The 16,959-nt window shown below is 30.0% G+C and overlaps 1 protein-coding gene across 3 annotated transcripts in view; it reads right to left on the bottom strand.

Annotated features, from left to right (window-relative positions):
* Window positions 1-2,276: 2,276 nt before the first annotated feature.
* Window positions 2,277-16,959, bottom strand: part of M6 (neuronal membrane glycoprotein M6) — a 41,441-nt gene continuing 26,758 nt past the window's right edge. For 2 of the 3 annotated variants that reach the window (XM_075356082.1, XM_075356079.1), the window contains exon 6: window positions 2,277-16,876. In XM_075356082.1, the coding sequence (XP_075212197.1) occupies window positions 16,748-16,876 (129 nt within the window). In that variant the 3' untranslated portion in view covers window positions 2,277-16,747. The remainder of the gene's footprint in view (window positions 16,877-16,959) is intronic. The other variant, XM_075356080.1, reaches the window with a different exon arrangement.

The following is a 16,959-nucleotide window of genomic DNA, read 5'->3' as shown; positions in this document are numbered from 1 at the left end:
TCGGTTGACACTCGCTTCCTTCCCTGACCGCTGCATCATAAACATCTGTACACCCTGCTCTAGAGTTCCTGCACCATTGTCGCATTTTGCTGTTACTCATTGAACTTTCACCGTACACATTACTTATTGGTCGATGAATTTCAGCTGCATTACAACCCTCAGCCTGAAGAAATCGAATTACTGCACGCACTTCACACTTAGCGGGAGATGCTATTGTTGTAGACATGTTTACGTACTAGCTGTATGTTCAGAACTAAACAAAGTGACGCGGCATGATTGAAGGCTATACTAGAGACGCTGCGCAACACATATGCGCAAAGGTTCAACCGATTTTATTTTGCGACCGATCGGACCTTGAAAAAAAAATAACCCTCGTACATCTTTGACCAACTCTGTTATTTGAGACAAAAAAAACAAATATTCCTACTTTAATTTTTCCTTCACTTACATTCAGAAATTTCTGCCTGATGTACAAAAATTCATAACTATCCTTCTTCATTGCTTTTACAAAATTTTTCATTAGTCCTAGCTTGATATGGAAAGGGGGTAAAAATATCTTTTTGGGTTCAACTAAGGGTTCATGAATAATATTTTTCCCATTTGGAGTTACGTTGTTTCGTTTCTTCCACTCTTTGGTAACATAATGTTTATCCCTGGTGCAGCTGTCCCATTCACAAAGAAAACACATGGACTTTATATACCCTAACTGCATGCCTAACAAAATAGCTAACTTTCAAATCACCACATATGTTGCAGCTATGTTTTTTATAATTTATTTTTTCAAGAATGTCTTTCAAATTAATGCCATAAGCGATTGGTAATGAAGGATATTTGTTACATTGGGTAGTAGAATCACTTTTAAACTACACTTAGACAAATCTATGAAAAGGTGCCCCAGTCCTCAGGTTTATTTAGTTGTCATGTGTAACATAAGCTTACCAATATTTGTGCAATAAATCAAATTATTTTCATCAATAAAGTACTGAGAGATTCTTTTTGTCGGCTTCAAAAGCCCAAAATTTTTGTATTTTTTTAAAGTAAATTCCAAGCTTACAGTCTTGATCCAAACAGTTCAGCTTGATTTTTTGATAATATTAAATCCCTAATCAAGTCATTTAATTCACCTTGTGATATAAGATGTGGCTTATTGAAAGATAATTCAAAATCAAAATCATTCTTGTCTTCTTCAGTACTGCCCGATTCTTCATTGCTGCTTTCAAAACATACATTCACAGGTGGCTCAGGAACTGGATTAAGTTCACTGTGAGGTATAGGCCTGATTGCATATTGCAATGAAGTATATTTTACTATATGTTTAGATTTTTTTGAAATTCCAGACACACTTGTTAAATGAAAGTAACAATCAGCTACATAATCCTTTGGTTCACGTCAAACCATAGGTACACCAAATGGCAAAGTCTTTTGTGTAACTTTCAGCCATCCTCTTAAATATACAGAACAATTAGTGCATAGTAAATGGGGACCTCACGTCTTATCCTGATCACCAATTTTACACTGAAAATACAGATATACTTTTTTAATTAAAGGTGTAATGTTTTTTCTATTTGATTTTACGGTAAACACACCACATACATAACAAAAGGCATCCACATCATTTACGCAATTGTGAGGCATTATAATACTGCAGTGTTAACAAACAAGACTGCGCAAAGTTATACTTAAATCCAGGGCTTAATACAAACAACAAAGCTCTATTATCAGCTACATGTTTTGACCTGCACAAACATGATTAATCTGGTCAATGAAGGCTTACTTTTCGGTATTAGATATGATGTTATAATATGTGACTATGATATGATTTAATTCTTTGTCAAGTATTATGTATTTATAGTTTACAAATTATGTTAAAAAAGTCAAACAATAAAAAATTAGCTAACAAAATACAATATATAAGGGCTTAAAATGCTAACTATACATTGAAAAAAGAAAAAAAAAATCCTTTAATTAAAATTTAAAAAATTTTCAAATATGGTGGGCGATAGAAAGAATCTGAGTTCATATTCATTTTCAGAATAAAGAAACAAATTAAAATCATGTACCGCATGTTAGGAAATAAAAATTATATTTATCAGTGTTCAAATAATTTGCGAATTATTAAACAATGTTTTCTCACCAGGTTACCCCATCATATTTGACAAAGATAAATATTTTTAATTATTTTATCTTTACAACCTTACCTGTTAAAACCAATATCAACACTCTTAGGATTTACAGCAAATTTATTCTAAGGACTCTAGAAAAACAAACAAAATAAATGAATTTCTGGCAGTGATATATTTTATTACAAAAAGATATAAAATAGTAATACAAAATAGTTTAAACAATATAAAATATTTTTGCTCTTATATATTAATTTACAAATATATTTGCACTCTCACAAAATTAGAGAAAACAGCCAAAAAGATAACAGAAACACAACTTTGCAAGCCATTCATTTCAATGTATCACGAGCACATTTAAATTTGCATCACAATTTGTAATTATTATTATATGAATATTATGAAATATTTATGCCATTTACAGAAATTCATGTATACATTTATTTAAATTCATGTATACATTTATTTGTTTATGTGCCATAAACTTTGTGGCCGTAAGTGACAAGGACAAGAAATGTCACGTGTGAAAACATCTAACCATTCTTGGAATGGCAAGTTAGGTTTTAACTGAGCCTGTGTACATTGAATACAGTGTACCAATATCAGCAATCCAATCTCACCAAAAACAGTTGATATTTAGCCCTGTAATTGATACTGTCACTAAAGCAACAACTATAAATACCACTGTTTCAAAGTAAAACAGAGTTAAAATAAAGTTTTATTTTACTCCAACTATTGTGCCTTATATTTCACGTGCTTTATCTGATACAGCCATAAAAATAACTGCAACTGGAAGTACAAAACAAGAATTAATATATCCCTTAATGTCAGAAACTACACATTGTACATGTTGGATCTACGAAGAGGGGAAATGTTTGTAACACAAAATTTATATAGACAAGATTTATATTTACTAAACATTACAAAATCTTCTCAAAACAAAATACTGTAATTAGTTTTCATTCTGTCGACTACATAACATGAATCTTGGCTGTTTGGCTGTTTCTCTAAAACCACTTGGGCATGTCAATTAGTCAATAAAAATTGATATTTTTTTATATATTATCAACACCCAATTCAAAACATAATAAAGAAATGTAAGCATTAACAAAACAGTAGTGACAATAGTCATCATTTTACAGAACAAACATGATGAAGTTTAAAAGAATTAAAGACTAAATTTAACAAAGTTCAACTGGATATCTTTTTAATAAATACAGCACTAAAGAATTACATAAAACTAATTACATTTGCAAAATTGTAATATGTTTGATCTGTCTAACGAATGTCATGTCATATGATTTTGTAATAACTTTTAACCCTTTATAGGTCCGTGGCACCTATTTGTACCACCAGATATTACAGGTCACAGTGCATACAGAATGATATATAAATTGACTCTTATTGTTCACATATGCTCTTTGGAACAATCACATTTTAATTTTCCAACTACTATGGTTTCTAGATCGCTTGTTGACTTAAAAGCGATACGCCACTGTATCAGTGGTCTGCCGATGGATGAATACATGCATTTTGTGGGAGTGTTTTATTTTTGATTGTACGTTTGCAATATCTTCTATTTTAACAATATAAGTTAATAGATGATAGGAAAATATTTTCATTATTATGTATTACTTTTTAAGGATTTCAAGAAACTATTTTAATTATGGATGAATGTATTATCAGATAACCTATAAATGAAGTATTGTTTACACGTTTTTTTAAATGCAATTTACAGAACCTACTAACAATTTGAGTATAGTGAATTAGGTCCAAAGCATCCTTGAATATTCTAGTTTGAAATGATATAAAGAAATATTTGGAGTTTTTTGTCAACAAGATGTTATAAAACTGAAATCATGAAACTGCACAAAACTTAGGTTATGTTACTTCCTTTTTGACAATAAAATCAGTGCTTCTCCTTTTTGAGATTACTGAAAGAATTTATCGAAACTTAATAAACCTAACATATAATGTAATATTCTTTTTTAATTTGAGGTTTAAAATTTATCATACTAAATTATATGCATAAATTAAATCATTGCATGATGCATGTAGGCATTCAAAAAATTATACCTCTGTTCTGTTCTTATTGTAAGCAGAATGTTACTAGCATCTGTATATGCTAAAAAAATCTATTTTACTTTAATATACAAAAATTCAAAATGTAATTTTGTGAAATATGAAATCATAAATCTATTACAAATAATCTATCTACTTTTTAATGAATTTTTGAAGCTGACCTCTTTTCTAAGTAGCCTGTTTATTATTTTGAAAGTGAATATATTTATTTCTTATTTTAAGATTTTGGACATAAATTGTTTTTATTTGTATTGTCATTATTTTCAACTAAATGGGGTTTCTTTGTCTGAATTTAAGATAAGGCGACAAGCTTCCCTAAAAGTATTAACGATGACGACATACTGTTATACATAACAGAAAAAATGAATGAAAATTCTAATGCAGACGATAACTTTCCTATCAATATATCTGTGGATGGTTTTTCTAATGAGTTGGACGAAGTGTAACAGTCATTTGTTGAAGAGTCTATTGCTGAAGGTGATGTGATTGATCAGTTGGTTAAAATGTGATCATAATCAACATTATCATTGAAGATGATGCTGGTAATGAAGACCTTCATTGGATTAAAGTTGGGTAAGTACCTCAATAGTTTTTTAACTTTAAGTGTAACAAACCATTTGGAATCAAGGAAAATGTTGAAGTCGACCTTCATAGTCCACTAAAAGTTTTTTCATTAATTATGACATTGCCATTTTTGGCTTACATTGTCAATCAGTCTAATCTACATGCAAATAAAAATAACAACTCAGATTGTCAGTTGAAGAACTAAAGGCTTTCATTTCAGTATATGCCTTTACTAGAGTGCAGACATGAACTTTTACAACTGTAGAACAGCAAATTTATGCCAGTAAAAAGATTTTTTTAAATTTTACGTTTCATTCATCTAAATGATTATTGCAAACTGCCTAATAAAAATCATCCAGATTACAGAACATATAAATTTAAGCTGTTTCAGAACCATCTCAATGCCATCTTCAAAATATTTTTTATCCCTCTAGAAACCTATCAGTTGATGAATCAATGATGAAGTTTAAGGGAAGAAGCTTCTTGAAACAATACATGCCAATGAACCCAATAAAAAGGGCATTCAAGATGTGGGTTATAGCCTGCGTCACAACTGGTTATTGCTTGGAAATGTACATGTACGAGGGTAAAGACACCAATTCTGTTGAAACTTCACTCAGTGAGCGAGTGATTATGAAGTTGATGGCAAACACATTTGAGAGGATAAGTTACTACCTCTTCTTTGGCAATTTCTTTTCAAATACTGAACTGATTAAACGATTATTACAAAAAAGTTAAAATGGGCAAAATGGACTTTGCTAGAAGTGGGGACATTGCCCAATTCAATGTGCCTACATTGGCACATTCTAGCAATGGGGACAACTGCTAGAATGGTCTCCATTGCTAAAATTGGGAACCATTTCTAGCATTGATCCCCATTTACAAATGAGGACTGTTTCAAAATGGTAAGACAGAGGAAGAAAATGTGTGTTTGTTATTAGCACAATGCTGAAGAGCAAACTCAAGTGTTTCATACAAACAAATAGGGAGTACGAGAAACAGTCAACTGCCCTGCAAACAAGATTATAATAGATATACGGGTGGAGTTGATCACTTTGACCAGCTTCACCATGCTTATAATGTAAATTGGAAATCTCGGCGATGGTGGATGAAGTTATTTCATTACTTTATTCATACATCAAATGTAAATTCATTTTTTTTGTTAAGTATGTGGCAAAAGCGGCTCAGCCAAAGAGCAAACACTTCACACATTTAAAATTTTGGTCCCGTTTGGCAGATGAATTGATTGGAGATTTCTGTATTCAGATGAAACCTGGACAAACAACTCAAAGTGGAAGAGGGAGTAAGAGAGATCATCCTGATGGGCGGGCCACACTTCCAAATGTTATAAAGTTGACTAATGTTGGTGAACACTTGCCAGCAACTGGAACAAGATGCGCATATTGCAGCACAGTAAAGGAAATAATGTGTTTAAGAATAATGTGTCAGCTTCAAAGTAGGGTTATGTATAGAATGTTTCATTCCACTTCAGGCATCATAAATTAGTGGTTTTCATATTTTATTTATGTATGTTTTTGATATTTTATTTTATATGTTTTATTTATATTTATTATTTTATATTTTTTAATAATATTTTTATGGATAAGAGAGATTTGGATTAGCAATTCTCTTGTTCTTATTTTATTTTTAAAATAAAAAAAGAATGTTACAAAAACTGACTAAAAATTTATATGGTATACATTTGTACCACTGCCCACATGGTAAGTGCACTGACCGTGAATGGTCCTTGGTACACATATGTACCAAGGCCTAACTGCCACAGATTAGGTAATTTTTGTCCAATTATGATATTTTGATGGAAGTACATTATTTAATGCCTAAGTCCACCAGCCAACTAAAAAAAAAAAAATTTTTTTAGGCCCCAGAGTTGTGCCCTATAAAGGGTTAACAGAAACAAAACATTATACAATATCAGTAGTTGATAAGTCAAAAAACACTAACCTCTAATCAGATATGTAAATATTAAAATAATATCATTAACAAATAACAATAAAAAGTTATTATTAGGTAATGTAAAGGAAGCTCCAGTGTAGTCCAATATTATTAACAAAATTAATTTAAAGACAAAAGTTGTTGAGTTATTTTACAATATAACATTATCCAATTATTATAAAATATATTATCTAATATTAGCTACCATTCAAATACATAAAAATAAATATAATAAAAAAATTATAATTAATCAAATAACTGTATTTACAATAACATCACAGAGAAACTGTTTGCAAAAGTATATATAAAAATGGGATTGTGTCCCATTTTGTAATGAAGTAAAGTGGAAAAGGGTCTCATAATTTGGTCAGATATATTATTGTTTAATTAAAAACAAAAAAAAGTAACATAAAATCTAAAAACGAGATCCTTATCATATTAATCTGTAAAAAAAAAAAATATAAGTATATAGTCAGATGATAATGGTCATGGGGATGACTCCATCACAACACCAGAAAAAGTACAAATTTCAAATTTTCCTCCACTGAGAAAAATTATTAAAATTTTTGTCACTTATACTACATTTAAAGTATATATAAAATCAGAGAATATTTAGAAAATATAGTGGGAAAAATATTGTAAACTGTCAATCAAAATGATGAAGTTTAAATTGTTAAAAGCCTTATTATTTAGTAACCTATTGTGTAAATGTGATATATATTTTTTTTTAAATTACAATATGTTAGCCTTAATAAAAGCTTTAGTATGAAATAATATTACATATACTCTAATAAAATTTGTTTTTAACAATTAAGTTTTAAATACTGGATGGACCATATAAAACCGATCTCAGCTATCTGACACATACTGTGTCAGAAGATGGTCTGTTTGTTGTGCATGCGTATTAATTGAAGGTCATTGACTTACTCATAAACCTTCAGCCATTCTCTCCCATTCAGTGAGTGTACTGTTTGGCTTTATAGTGTATTTTTCTGAGCATCATGTTTTCATTGTGAAAGAATATGTTCGCACAACTTCAATAAATTTGGTTTATGAAAGGTTTCAAGGGACATTTCCTATCACTAATGTTTCTGCAAAATCAACGATTTCAATTTTTAGTAAAAAAGTGGCAAATAACTGGCTGGCTCTGTTACCAATGCAAACAGAAAGAAACAATCAACTATTCGAACTCCACTAGTTGTTGCTGATATAGCAAATCATACTGGAAGGAGTCCTCACAAGTTAACAAGACGATTAACCCAACAAACAGGAGTTTCTTGAATATAGCGTCACTGTATAATTCATGGTTTACCATGAAATAATAAGCCTATTGTGTGAACGTTGTGCATGAATTAAAACAACTTGATAGGGATAAATGAGTAAATTACACCAGTGGCACTTACAGAATACTAGCTTAGGATTCCTTGATCCTTTTCTCTTCATTTCAACAGATGAAGCATGGTTCTATTTACCAGCCTACATTAATTCACAGAATATGCAACACTGGGGAACACAAAACCTAAATGAAACCACTCCATGATTTAAAAATTTGTGTTAGGTGTGCAATTTCTGGAAGCCAGATCATCGAACCAATATTCTTTGAGGAGACTGTTAATACCAACATCTATTTATGACTGTATGAAGAATTTACGCGTAATTTTAGAATGATTTTAGAACAACTTTCTTATGGATACTTCCAACAAGACAGAGAAACTTGCCACACTTCTGATCAGCCTCTCACTCAAATCCACTAAAATTTCACAAAGGACAGAACAATTAGTAAGAACTTGTGGTTACCCTCATCTCCATGCGATTTTTAACTGTGGGCCTATCTGAAAGAAACGGATGTTGGAAGAATTGAAAGACAACATGACAAGAAATTGATAGGATTTCAGTTAGATTGCAGAAAGTTTTTCTGAACGTGATTTGCCGTGCTGAATTTTAGATAGCGGCTGGTGGTGAGCATTTTGAACAGACTTTAATAAAATTACATTGCAACATTGTAAAAATCTCTTTTTTCAAAAGCACTGTAATCAAGAATCAATAAATGTGTAATTTAATATTGCTTTTCATTTTAAAATTTTTATTTGCTGGGGTCGGTTTTATTTGTCCCATCCATACATTTAATAATTTACAGATATTAAAAATTACATAAACCTAGAAGTAAACCTGTAACTACAATATTTTTAGATTTATCTAAGCTTTTTGACCCTGTACATCATGATAAGCAATACAAAACAAAACATATTTATTTGTAAGAAAAAAAGTTGATTAAATAGATTATGTTAATGTGACAATAGTATGTAATACACACTATTATAAGAACACTTTGTTTTGTATGAATCTAACTGAAGCTACAGTAGGATAATTTTAGGTTAATTGAAATTGATGCAATCATTCTTGAAAACAGCATAGCTATTGATTCAAGAGTGAAAACTAGCATCATCTCTTCTAAGCTATGTGTGGAAATTTTTGGTTTCTTCACAGAATCAAATCCCACTGCACACTCATCAGCAATGCAAATCTAGTGAAATTCAACTCTAGGGAAACATCTACCTCTGTTAAAATATATTAAGGGACTAGTACCTTTTGTAACTAAGGTGATTTAAATGCAACACAGCCATACAAGAGTGAAAAGCAACAAATTAATAGATATTCGCTTTGTGAAAAAATAAACTCTCTCGCTTATTTGTTTTATTATTAATTAATTGATAATTTCAACAATTACCTAAAACTGTTGTCTATACTGATGAAGTAGTCATTTTTTCTTCATGAAAAGCTATTCTGAATAAATATTTAAGAACCATTTCTCTACTGCATATTGTTAGCCACACTTTTGATTATTTTAAGTGATGTATCTATTAGGGTCAATCAAGGTGTGCTGCAGGGCTCCTTTCTAGAATCTCTATTGTAGAATATAGTCTATGATGGGGTCCTCAGACTCGCATTCCCTGAAGATGTTTCTATAGCCTTTGCTAACAAATTGGTCCTGGCCAAGACTAAGCTGTTGATGATAGGCAGGGGCAACAAAGCTATCGAGCTAGTCACTGAGTGCCTGCTCAATAAAGGGATGGAACTGGCCCCGGAGAAAACCACAGTACTGGAAATGGCCAGAAAACAGAAACTAAGGCTTATTGTCTTTTGGGTGCAGGTGACTGTGCTTCCCGTTACTTCAGTGAAGTACCTTGGCAAGTAGCAGTCAAACCCCAAGGTGAATAGGCTTCTCAGCAATGAACACAATCCTAGGTCATCTAAACAGTGTATTTACTCAAGCATCAACTGTATAATGTTATATGGGGCTCCTGCATGGATAAGGACCCTCAACACTGAATATGCTAGGCTGACCCTGGAGCGGGTTCAGAGAAAGATGTCTCTGAGAATCTGTTCTGGGTATAGGACTGTACCATCAGAGGCAGTTCTTGTTATTGCCGGTATGCTGCCGATGGACCTGTTGGCCAGATTCAGGGATGGTTGCTGTCATGGGAAGGACCTTATCCTACGATATTCTTTTGAACCAGTGGCAAACAACAGTGGAGAGTAGATGAACATTTAAATTAATTAATCATGTCACGCCGTGGTCAGAAGGGGTTACGGGTATGTTGATTATTTAACCCAATTCCACTCAAGGCATTTCAAGTTGTATCTGTTTTAGTATGGGTGCAATGAAGACAACTTGTGCCTATACTGTAGTACCCTTGTTGATGTTAAGTATAGGCTTTTTTGGTTAACTTCGTGTGCGATAGGTGGACAGATTCAAGAGTGCAGTGTGTGGCAGTGACAGGCCCTCTTGACAAAACAATATTGTTGGTGTCATGCTCGATTCCACCAAAAAGTGGAACACTCTCTCTACAATGGTGAGGAGCATCATTGCAGGGAAAGTTGCAGAGGGGTAGGAGGCGCCTGCTCACGTACCGATGTAGGTGTGTTCGTCGATACCTGTAGGATTCCATTGAGTTCCTGCTGCCCCTTTCAGTCCAATTATCATCCTGTTCACGTCATGGCAATAAGCATTATTGTGGGATGGAGGGACAGTTTATGGTGGGGAAGGTGCATTCTTCCACGACCGGTCACAGATGGGCGTAGCTCCATTGATTCTTGACAAGTATCTCACAGTCTCCTTCTGGCTGTACAATTTGCACTGGAGATTGAGTTATGCTTTTTTGCAGGTTCAGTCTTCGCATGTTGCAGTGGGGGTGGGTTTTAATTGAGGAGAGTCTGACACTGTCATTCTGTGCAGGCAAACAGTGGCTGGTTGAGCTTTCCCCTCCTCAAATGAAAAAAATTGAAAAAGCTGTATCTAAATTTAAGTAACTTTTTCTTCATTTCTTAATTCACCACAAAAGGTAAATTATGGACATATAAAGGAAATATGCATACAAAAAAAAAAAGTAGCATGCCTGACCAAGTTTCGAACTATAAATCTACTGATAAAAGGTGAAGATGCTACCACTCTGGCATAGAGATTTGCAACTATTCAGATAGTTTGTTTTTGCATTTGTTCTAATATAATTATGAAAAAACAGAACAAGAAGGAATTTAGCAGATATTTAGGAATTTACATACTGTAATCTATGAAGAGATGGATGTTCCATATCTTAATTGTATGAAACTGAAACAATTAATCTTAATTTTTATCTAACTGAAAATACTATATAATTTATTAAAATAATACTGAAGATTTGTTCAAAGTTTACAAACTGTAGTATAGTAACATGGAAAAGACTATCAAATAATCTGATAAATTAAATAATTAGACTTCAAACAGGAATTCTTAAAATTACGTTCAATAGCAATTAAGAATGATCATTGAAGGCACTATTAATTTATCAAACGTGGTAATAATCCTGTTTATGATAGGTGTAACAGAGACAATTACAAATTAATCTGAAAAACAAATTCAGTATGATCCTCCTATAATGCAATTCAAAATAATGTGAATAAGGATAGAAGGATGTCCCCCAAAAAATGCTCAGACATAAAAAAATATTTATATTATTAGTTGAACATAAACCTGTTTAGTAACAAATTGGACAGAATATATAAATATGCTAATACATTTAGTTCTGTGAAATTAAACGTAGCTGTACTGTATAAACAGGAAGACAAAAATATAAAATAACAATATTAAAAATTTACGTTCACTTATCTTTTCCAGTGTCTTCAGATGTGTTGTGTTAATGTAATAATGTGTTCTAGTAAGGGAGGAATACATATATTACTTTATGGTATTTTGAATTCAAATCAGTAACTGCAGTACTGCATTTTCAGTTAAGGTATGTAAGAAAGTGCTTAAGAACTACAATTACCATAGTTTACTGTTCTGATAAAAAAATAATGAAAATTAAATCCAGCTATAAAAATGTAATAACTGTATAATACATACTCAGAATTGTATTTTTATTTTTCTGCATTTTATTTTATCCCATAATACTCTATTTTTAATTATAACATTCAGAAGTATATTTTAACATGTTATAATATTAATCATTGTTTTTGGGCATTGTTTTTTTTATAATTTCAAAAACTGCAATTCACCTGCAATGCAGATATAACAGTTGTTTCTAGATGGCCACATTAAAGCGGAGTTGTACAGTATTTATTAAATTCGCCTATTAAGTATATTACAGGTGGAAAAGAAAAATCACTAACCATTGAGAAGTTAAATTCATTTCATTCTGGGGTCCAGTATTTCGGTATCATGAATGTTGAATATCAGGAAATATGCAAATACTGATCTGGGGCAGCCATTTACTTCTGAGTTAATAAATAAATATACAATACTTATATTATCAGTGTAGTACTACAGAAAAAAGTATTCAATAAAATGTGTGCACTAAAAACTGCCTACAATTATAACCAGATAAGAACCTTTCTTTAAATACATTATTTTTTATCAAAATAGTTAGTTTAGCTATTTATAAGTTCATCACTATTTTAAAGCTTATTCTAGAATACCATATGGAATATTAGTTGTGAGCAAAATAACAATCATAACCAAGATTCAAGCTACAGCTTTCAAGATAAAAGGTTACAAAAATTATTAAAAAAAAAAGAAGAAAATAGTAAAGACCTCAAGTAACATTTGCTCTTTTTGTAGAAGCTAAATTTAATTAAACTGAATTAAATGGTTGAACATTACAATTTTCCTTTGTAAAAAATAACCACATTAAATATAAAAAAATACACTAACCCTTTATCTTTCATTCTTTTCTAAAAACATTATATTTTAATCTATGTTATAGTGTCTGCTGAGTGTTAAAATCAGCAGAAGTTACATATCAGCTATATATCTTTTCCTATATTTTACGTTACAGTAATTCTGTTTTAACCAAACTTATTTTTATTAAAACTTACTGAAGAAGTGACCAGCCAAACTTTGAATTAAAAAAAAAATAAATCTATTCTTTCTTTAATTAACAATTCTGTTATTGTATAACTTTTCCATTTCCTTTTCAAAAAGCATTACTAACTGAATTTAGAGTTAAAATAGTAAAACTGTCAAAAAACAAGTTAAACATTTGTGCACATTAACGGTTAATTTGTGCCCCTTAACAGTTAAGGGGTAATCAGAAAATTAGTTCCAATATCTAATCTGGTCAATATGTGCATACATATGGAATGTAATACATATAGAATACACATGTAAATAAAATGTAATGTATGTATGTTCGTACTGAAAGGAATGGAGTCCTTGGCAGAAGAAGAGCATAAGAAAATTATATGCATGCATCCCTCACTCATTTTATCCATTATAAAAAAAGTAATGAATTTTAGGAGTGAGGATGAAACATGGATGCTCCATTACTGATCTGATAGTCATTTACATGGAAAGTGATAAGAGTGAGATAATGATGTGAAGCATGAAGAGTGAAAATGGTTACATCAACAATTTCCTATTTTCACTTTGATTCATAAAATTTGAATTAAATAAGTGAATCAAATCAAAAGTGAGAGTAAATTGATAACAGGAAAATGTGTAAATACAGATTTTTCAAAAAGTGTAAATATTTCAATTAAATTATTAAAAACACAGGAGTTGAAAAACTTATTTTCTGATTTCCCTTTGTATTTCTAAGAATATTCACGTCTTAACTACGAAGAAAAATGTAAGTTACAATATAATATTATGATTGATTATAAAATGATATACCTTACTGTAATGATAGATATGAATATATATTAATATTATTTTCTATGTATCACATATAAATGGATGGAATAAATTTAAAGCTTAATGCAATATATTTATAAAAATGTATTCGAATAAGTTTCTTGAAAAAATACTTCAAATTAAAATTTTTTTTATTTGAAGAAATACATTCAGTATCTTCAAACAAAAAATCATTTTATAAATCATGCATACACATTTACAAGCACTCATTCTTAGAAATAAAAACAAAAACATACAAGCGCATGCATACACAATCACATACATACACACGTTTAATATTATAAAACTATGTAGAATAAATAACACAAAAAAATTAACAAACAAGAAATCTTGAGAGAGAAAGGTCAGTGTAGGCTACTGTTACACTCATATAGAGTATGTTATTTAGAGACTATATGCAGTAATAATTTACAAGACGATTATCAGCAGCTAACTCTTAAATAAATGAAGAACCTTTTATACTTTTTTTTTCAACACATGCATTTTCACACATTTCTACTTTATATATATATATATATATATAACATATGTACAAACATAAACAAATATAAACTTTCTTTTTTTATAAAAAATGATTGTCTAAAATTCTTATAATTAAAAATAAAAATGTATATATTGTGAAAAAAGAATAGCATATACACATCAAACCTGTTCTAACTTAAATTTAATTATAAGAATTATATGGGTTACTTATTTCAATTTTTAAAAAAACATTTTTTAATCTTTGTTAATTTTTTTTTATAAATAATGGCCAACAATATGATTATCCTACAATAAAAAATATAATTAATACAATTATAAAAATTTTAATTAACCACTACAAATTTACAATGATAAATAATAATAAATATTTAAGAATAAATTTTTTGTTCATAATAACAGCAATAATAAATAAGTAATGCTGTAATATTAAACAATTTTGATACTGCAAATACTTTGTTCAAGCAAATGGTATTACTCAATCAACTGATACATAAATTAATTAAAATCCCATTATTAATTTCACCAGAATTCCTGCAGGATTACAAAATTTTCTAATATTATTACTTATCTTGCAGCTCCTGTTAATAAAATTACAGTCGGTCAGTTTATGTATATCTAATTTAAAAACACTCTACCTAGGAAAAACCTTATGAATGGGTGAAAGGCAAGGGTAATGATAAAAAATGTTTATAAGACATACATAAACAGTACAGGAAAAAATCTTCCTCGCCAAGTCTCAATAAATACTCATTATATATTAAACTCTACTGTGTAAAAATTTATCTGCAAGAGAATAGAATTCAACAATTCCATCAAACTAAACCTGAGGATTGCTAGAAAAATTTAACCTTAGTTTTTTTCTAACCTTAATGCGATCATAGAAGATTAACATTTTATAAACTATGCTTAATTTTTTTGGTAAAACCTTTTTTTTAAGATGATAAATTCACAAAACAAGTTTAACTTATCAGTAGAAATACGGTATATTAATTTTTATAGCACAAGAAATAATACCAGACCTGACAGAATTTAAATCTAGAACAATCTTAATGAAATTCTGAGATGCAAACTCTCTGCAATAGAGGTTAGTAAATTCACATAAATGGTTCTATACACATAACCGGCAAATATACATATCTGAACTGTGCAATAAGGTAAATTAAAAAACTCCACATAAGAAGTGGACTAAATATAATTGTTACTGACAAATCTTTTCAACACAAAGTTAAACATTAAAATGATTTCAATATAATATTCCTACATGATGTAGTATCTTCACATTTTAGTTTAAATGTTATAATGCAATATAATACATTTATTATTAGTATATTACTGGTAGATGTTGTTCGATGTCCATAAGTCACTCTTTATTATTGTCAACCAAATAGCTTATATCTGGAAACCCTTTTCAAGAAGTATACATTAAGCTTACTATTTAAAAAGTTGCAGTTTATTACGGCACTTATTTAACACCTATAATATAATTAGCTTAGTATTTAAACAGCTATATGTACTGTCTATTAGTACAAAAGATGTTCCATACTCGTATCAAATAAAAAACCATAAAACAGTTAATTCACCACCAAATCAAACATAATGTAAGTTTCCTTGATAAAATGTCTACATTTCATTGTAATTTTTCTTCAATACATTACCTGAACAATTTATTACTTATTAACTTCTCTTCTGATAATTATCTGATGATTAATTTGTGTGAGCTAATATAATATGTATGAGTTAAATATGTCAAAATAATTTCTGAATTATTATAAATTTAATTACCATTGTAAAACAATTTTTTCAACATTATATTTTAGAATATTTTGTGATAACATTCAATTTTGTTTCAAAGTATAAATTTGATTAGAAAAAGTACAAAAGGTTCCTGGCTGATAGAAAAATAAGATGTATAAAAGAATGATCAAAAGAAAATTAATATTAAAATATTGAATCAGCAAGTATTTATCTGATACTAAAATACAACATGATATTTCAGTTAAACAAAATTCATATACAGTATCTGTAGATCGGACCTCATCAGAATTAATAATGGACCAAGAAAAACAAACCTATATGAATAAATGAAAACAGCTGAGTCAATGATTATTTTCTTCTACTAACTGAATATATAATACATCAAGAGTGCACTTGCACAGGCACTGTCAGCAAAGTACGAATGTGTTGAATACTAGATGTAATAAAATCAATAGTTATCTGTCAGCCTCATTACATTGGCGTAACACTTAAGATAGTAAATGAACATAATCCTTTAAAATGTAATACTGCATGCAAGATATTTCAGCCACAACACTGATTTAAAATAAATATTTATTCATTGATGACCCTCCTCTCTGAAGATTTCTTGTGCTGTATCCTAGAAACGATCCTTTGATACAGCTAAACCATCTGGATCAGCTAAATACTGGAGTTCTTGCAATTCCTGAAACTTCTCATGATCTCTAATATGAGCATAATTTGCTGACAGACACATCAAATAATGCACCTGTAAAACCAATCATGGTGATTTACTTTATAATACACAAACAATCTATATTTATAATACATATAAACACAATCTAAAATATA

Source organism: Lycorma delicatula, chromosome 2 (assembly GCF_047948215.1).
Source record: "Lycorma delicatula isolate Av1 chromosome 2, ASM4794821v1, whole genome shotgun sequence".
Taxonomy (NCBI): Eukaryota; Metazoa; Arthropoda; class Insecta; order Hemiptera; family Fulgoridae; genus Lycorma; species Lycorma delicatula.
Note: the sequence above shows the minus strand (reverse complement) of the source record. Positions and strands in the feature narration are given on the sequence as shown.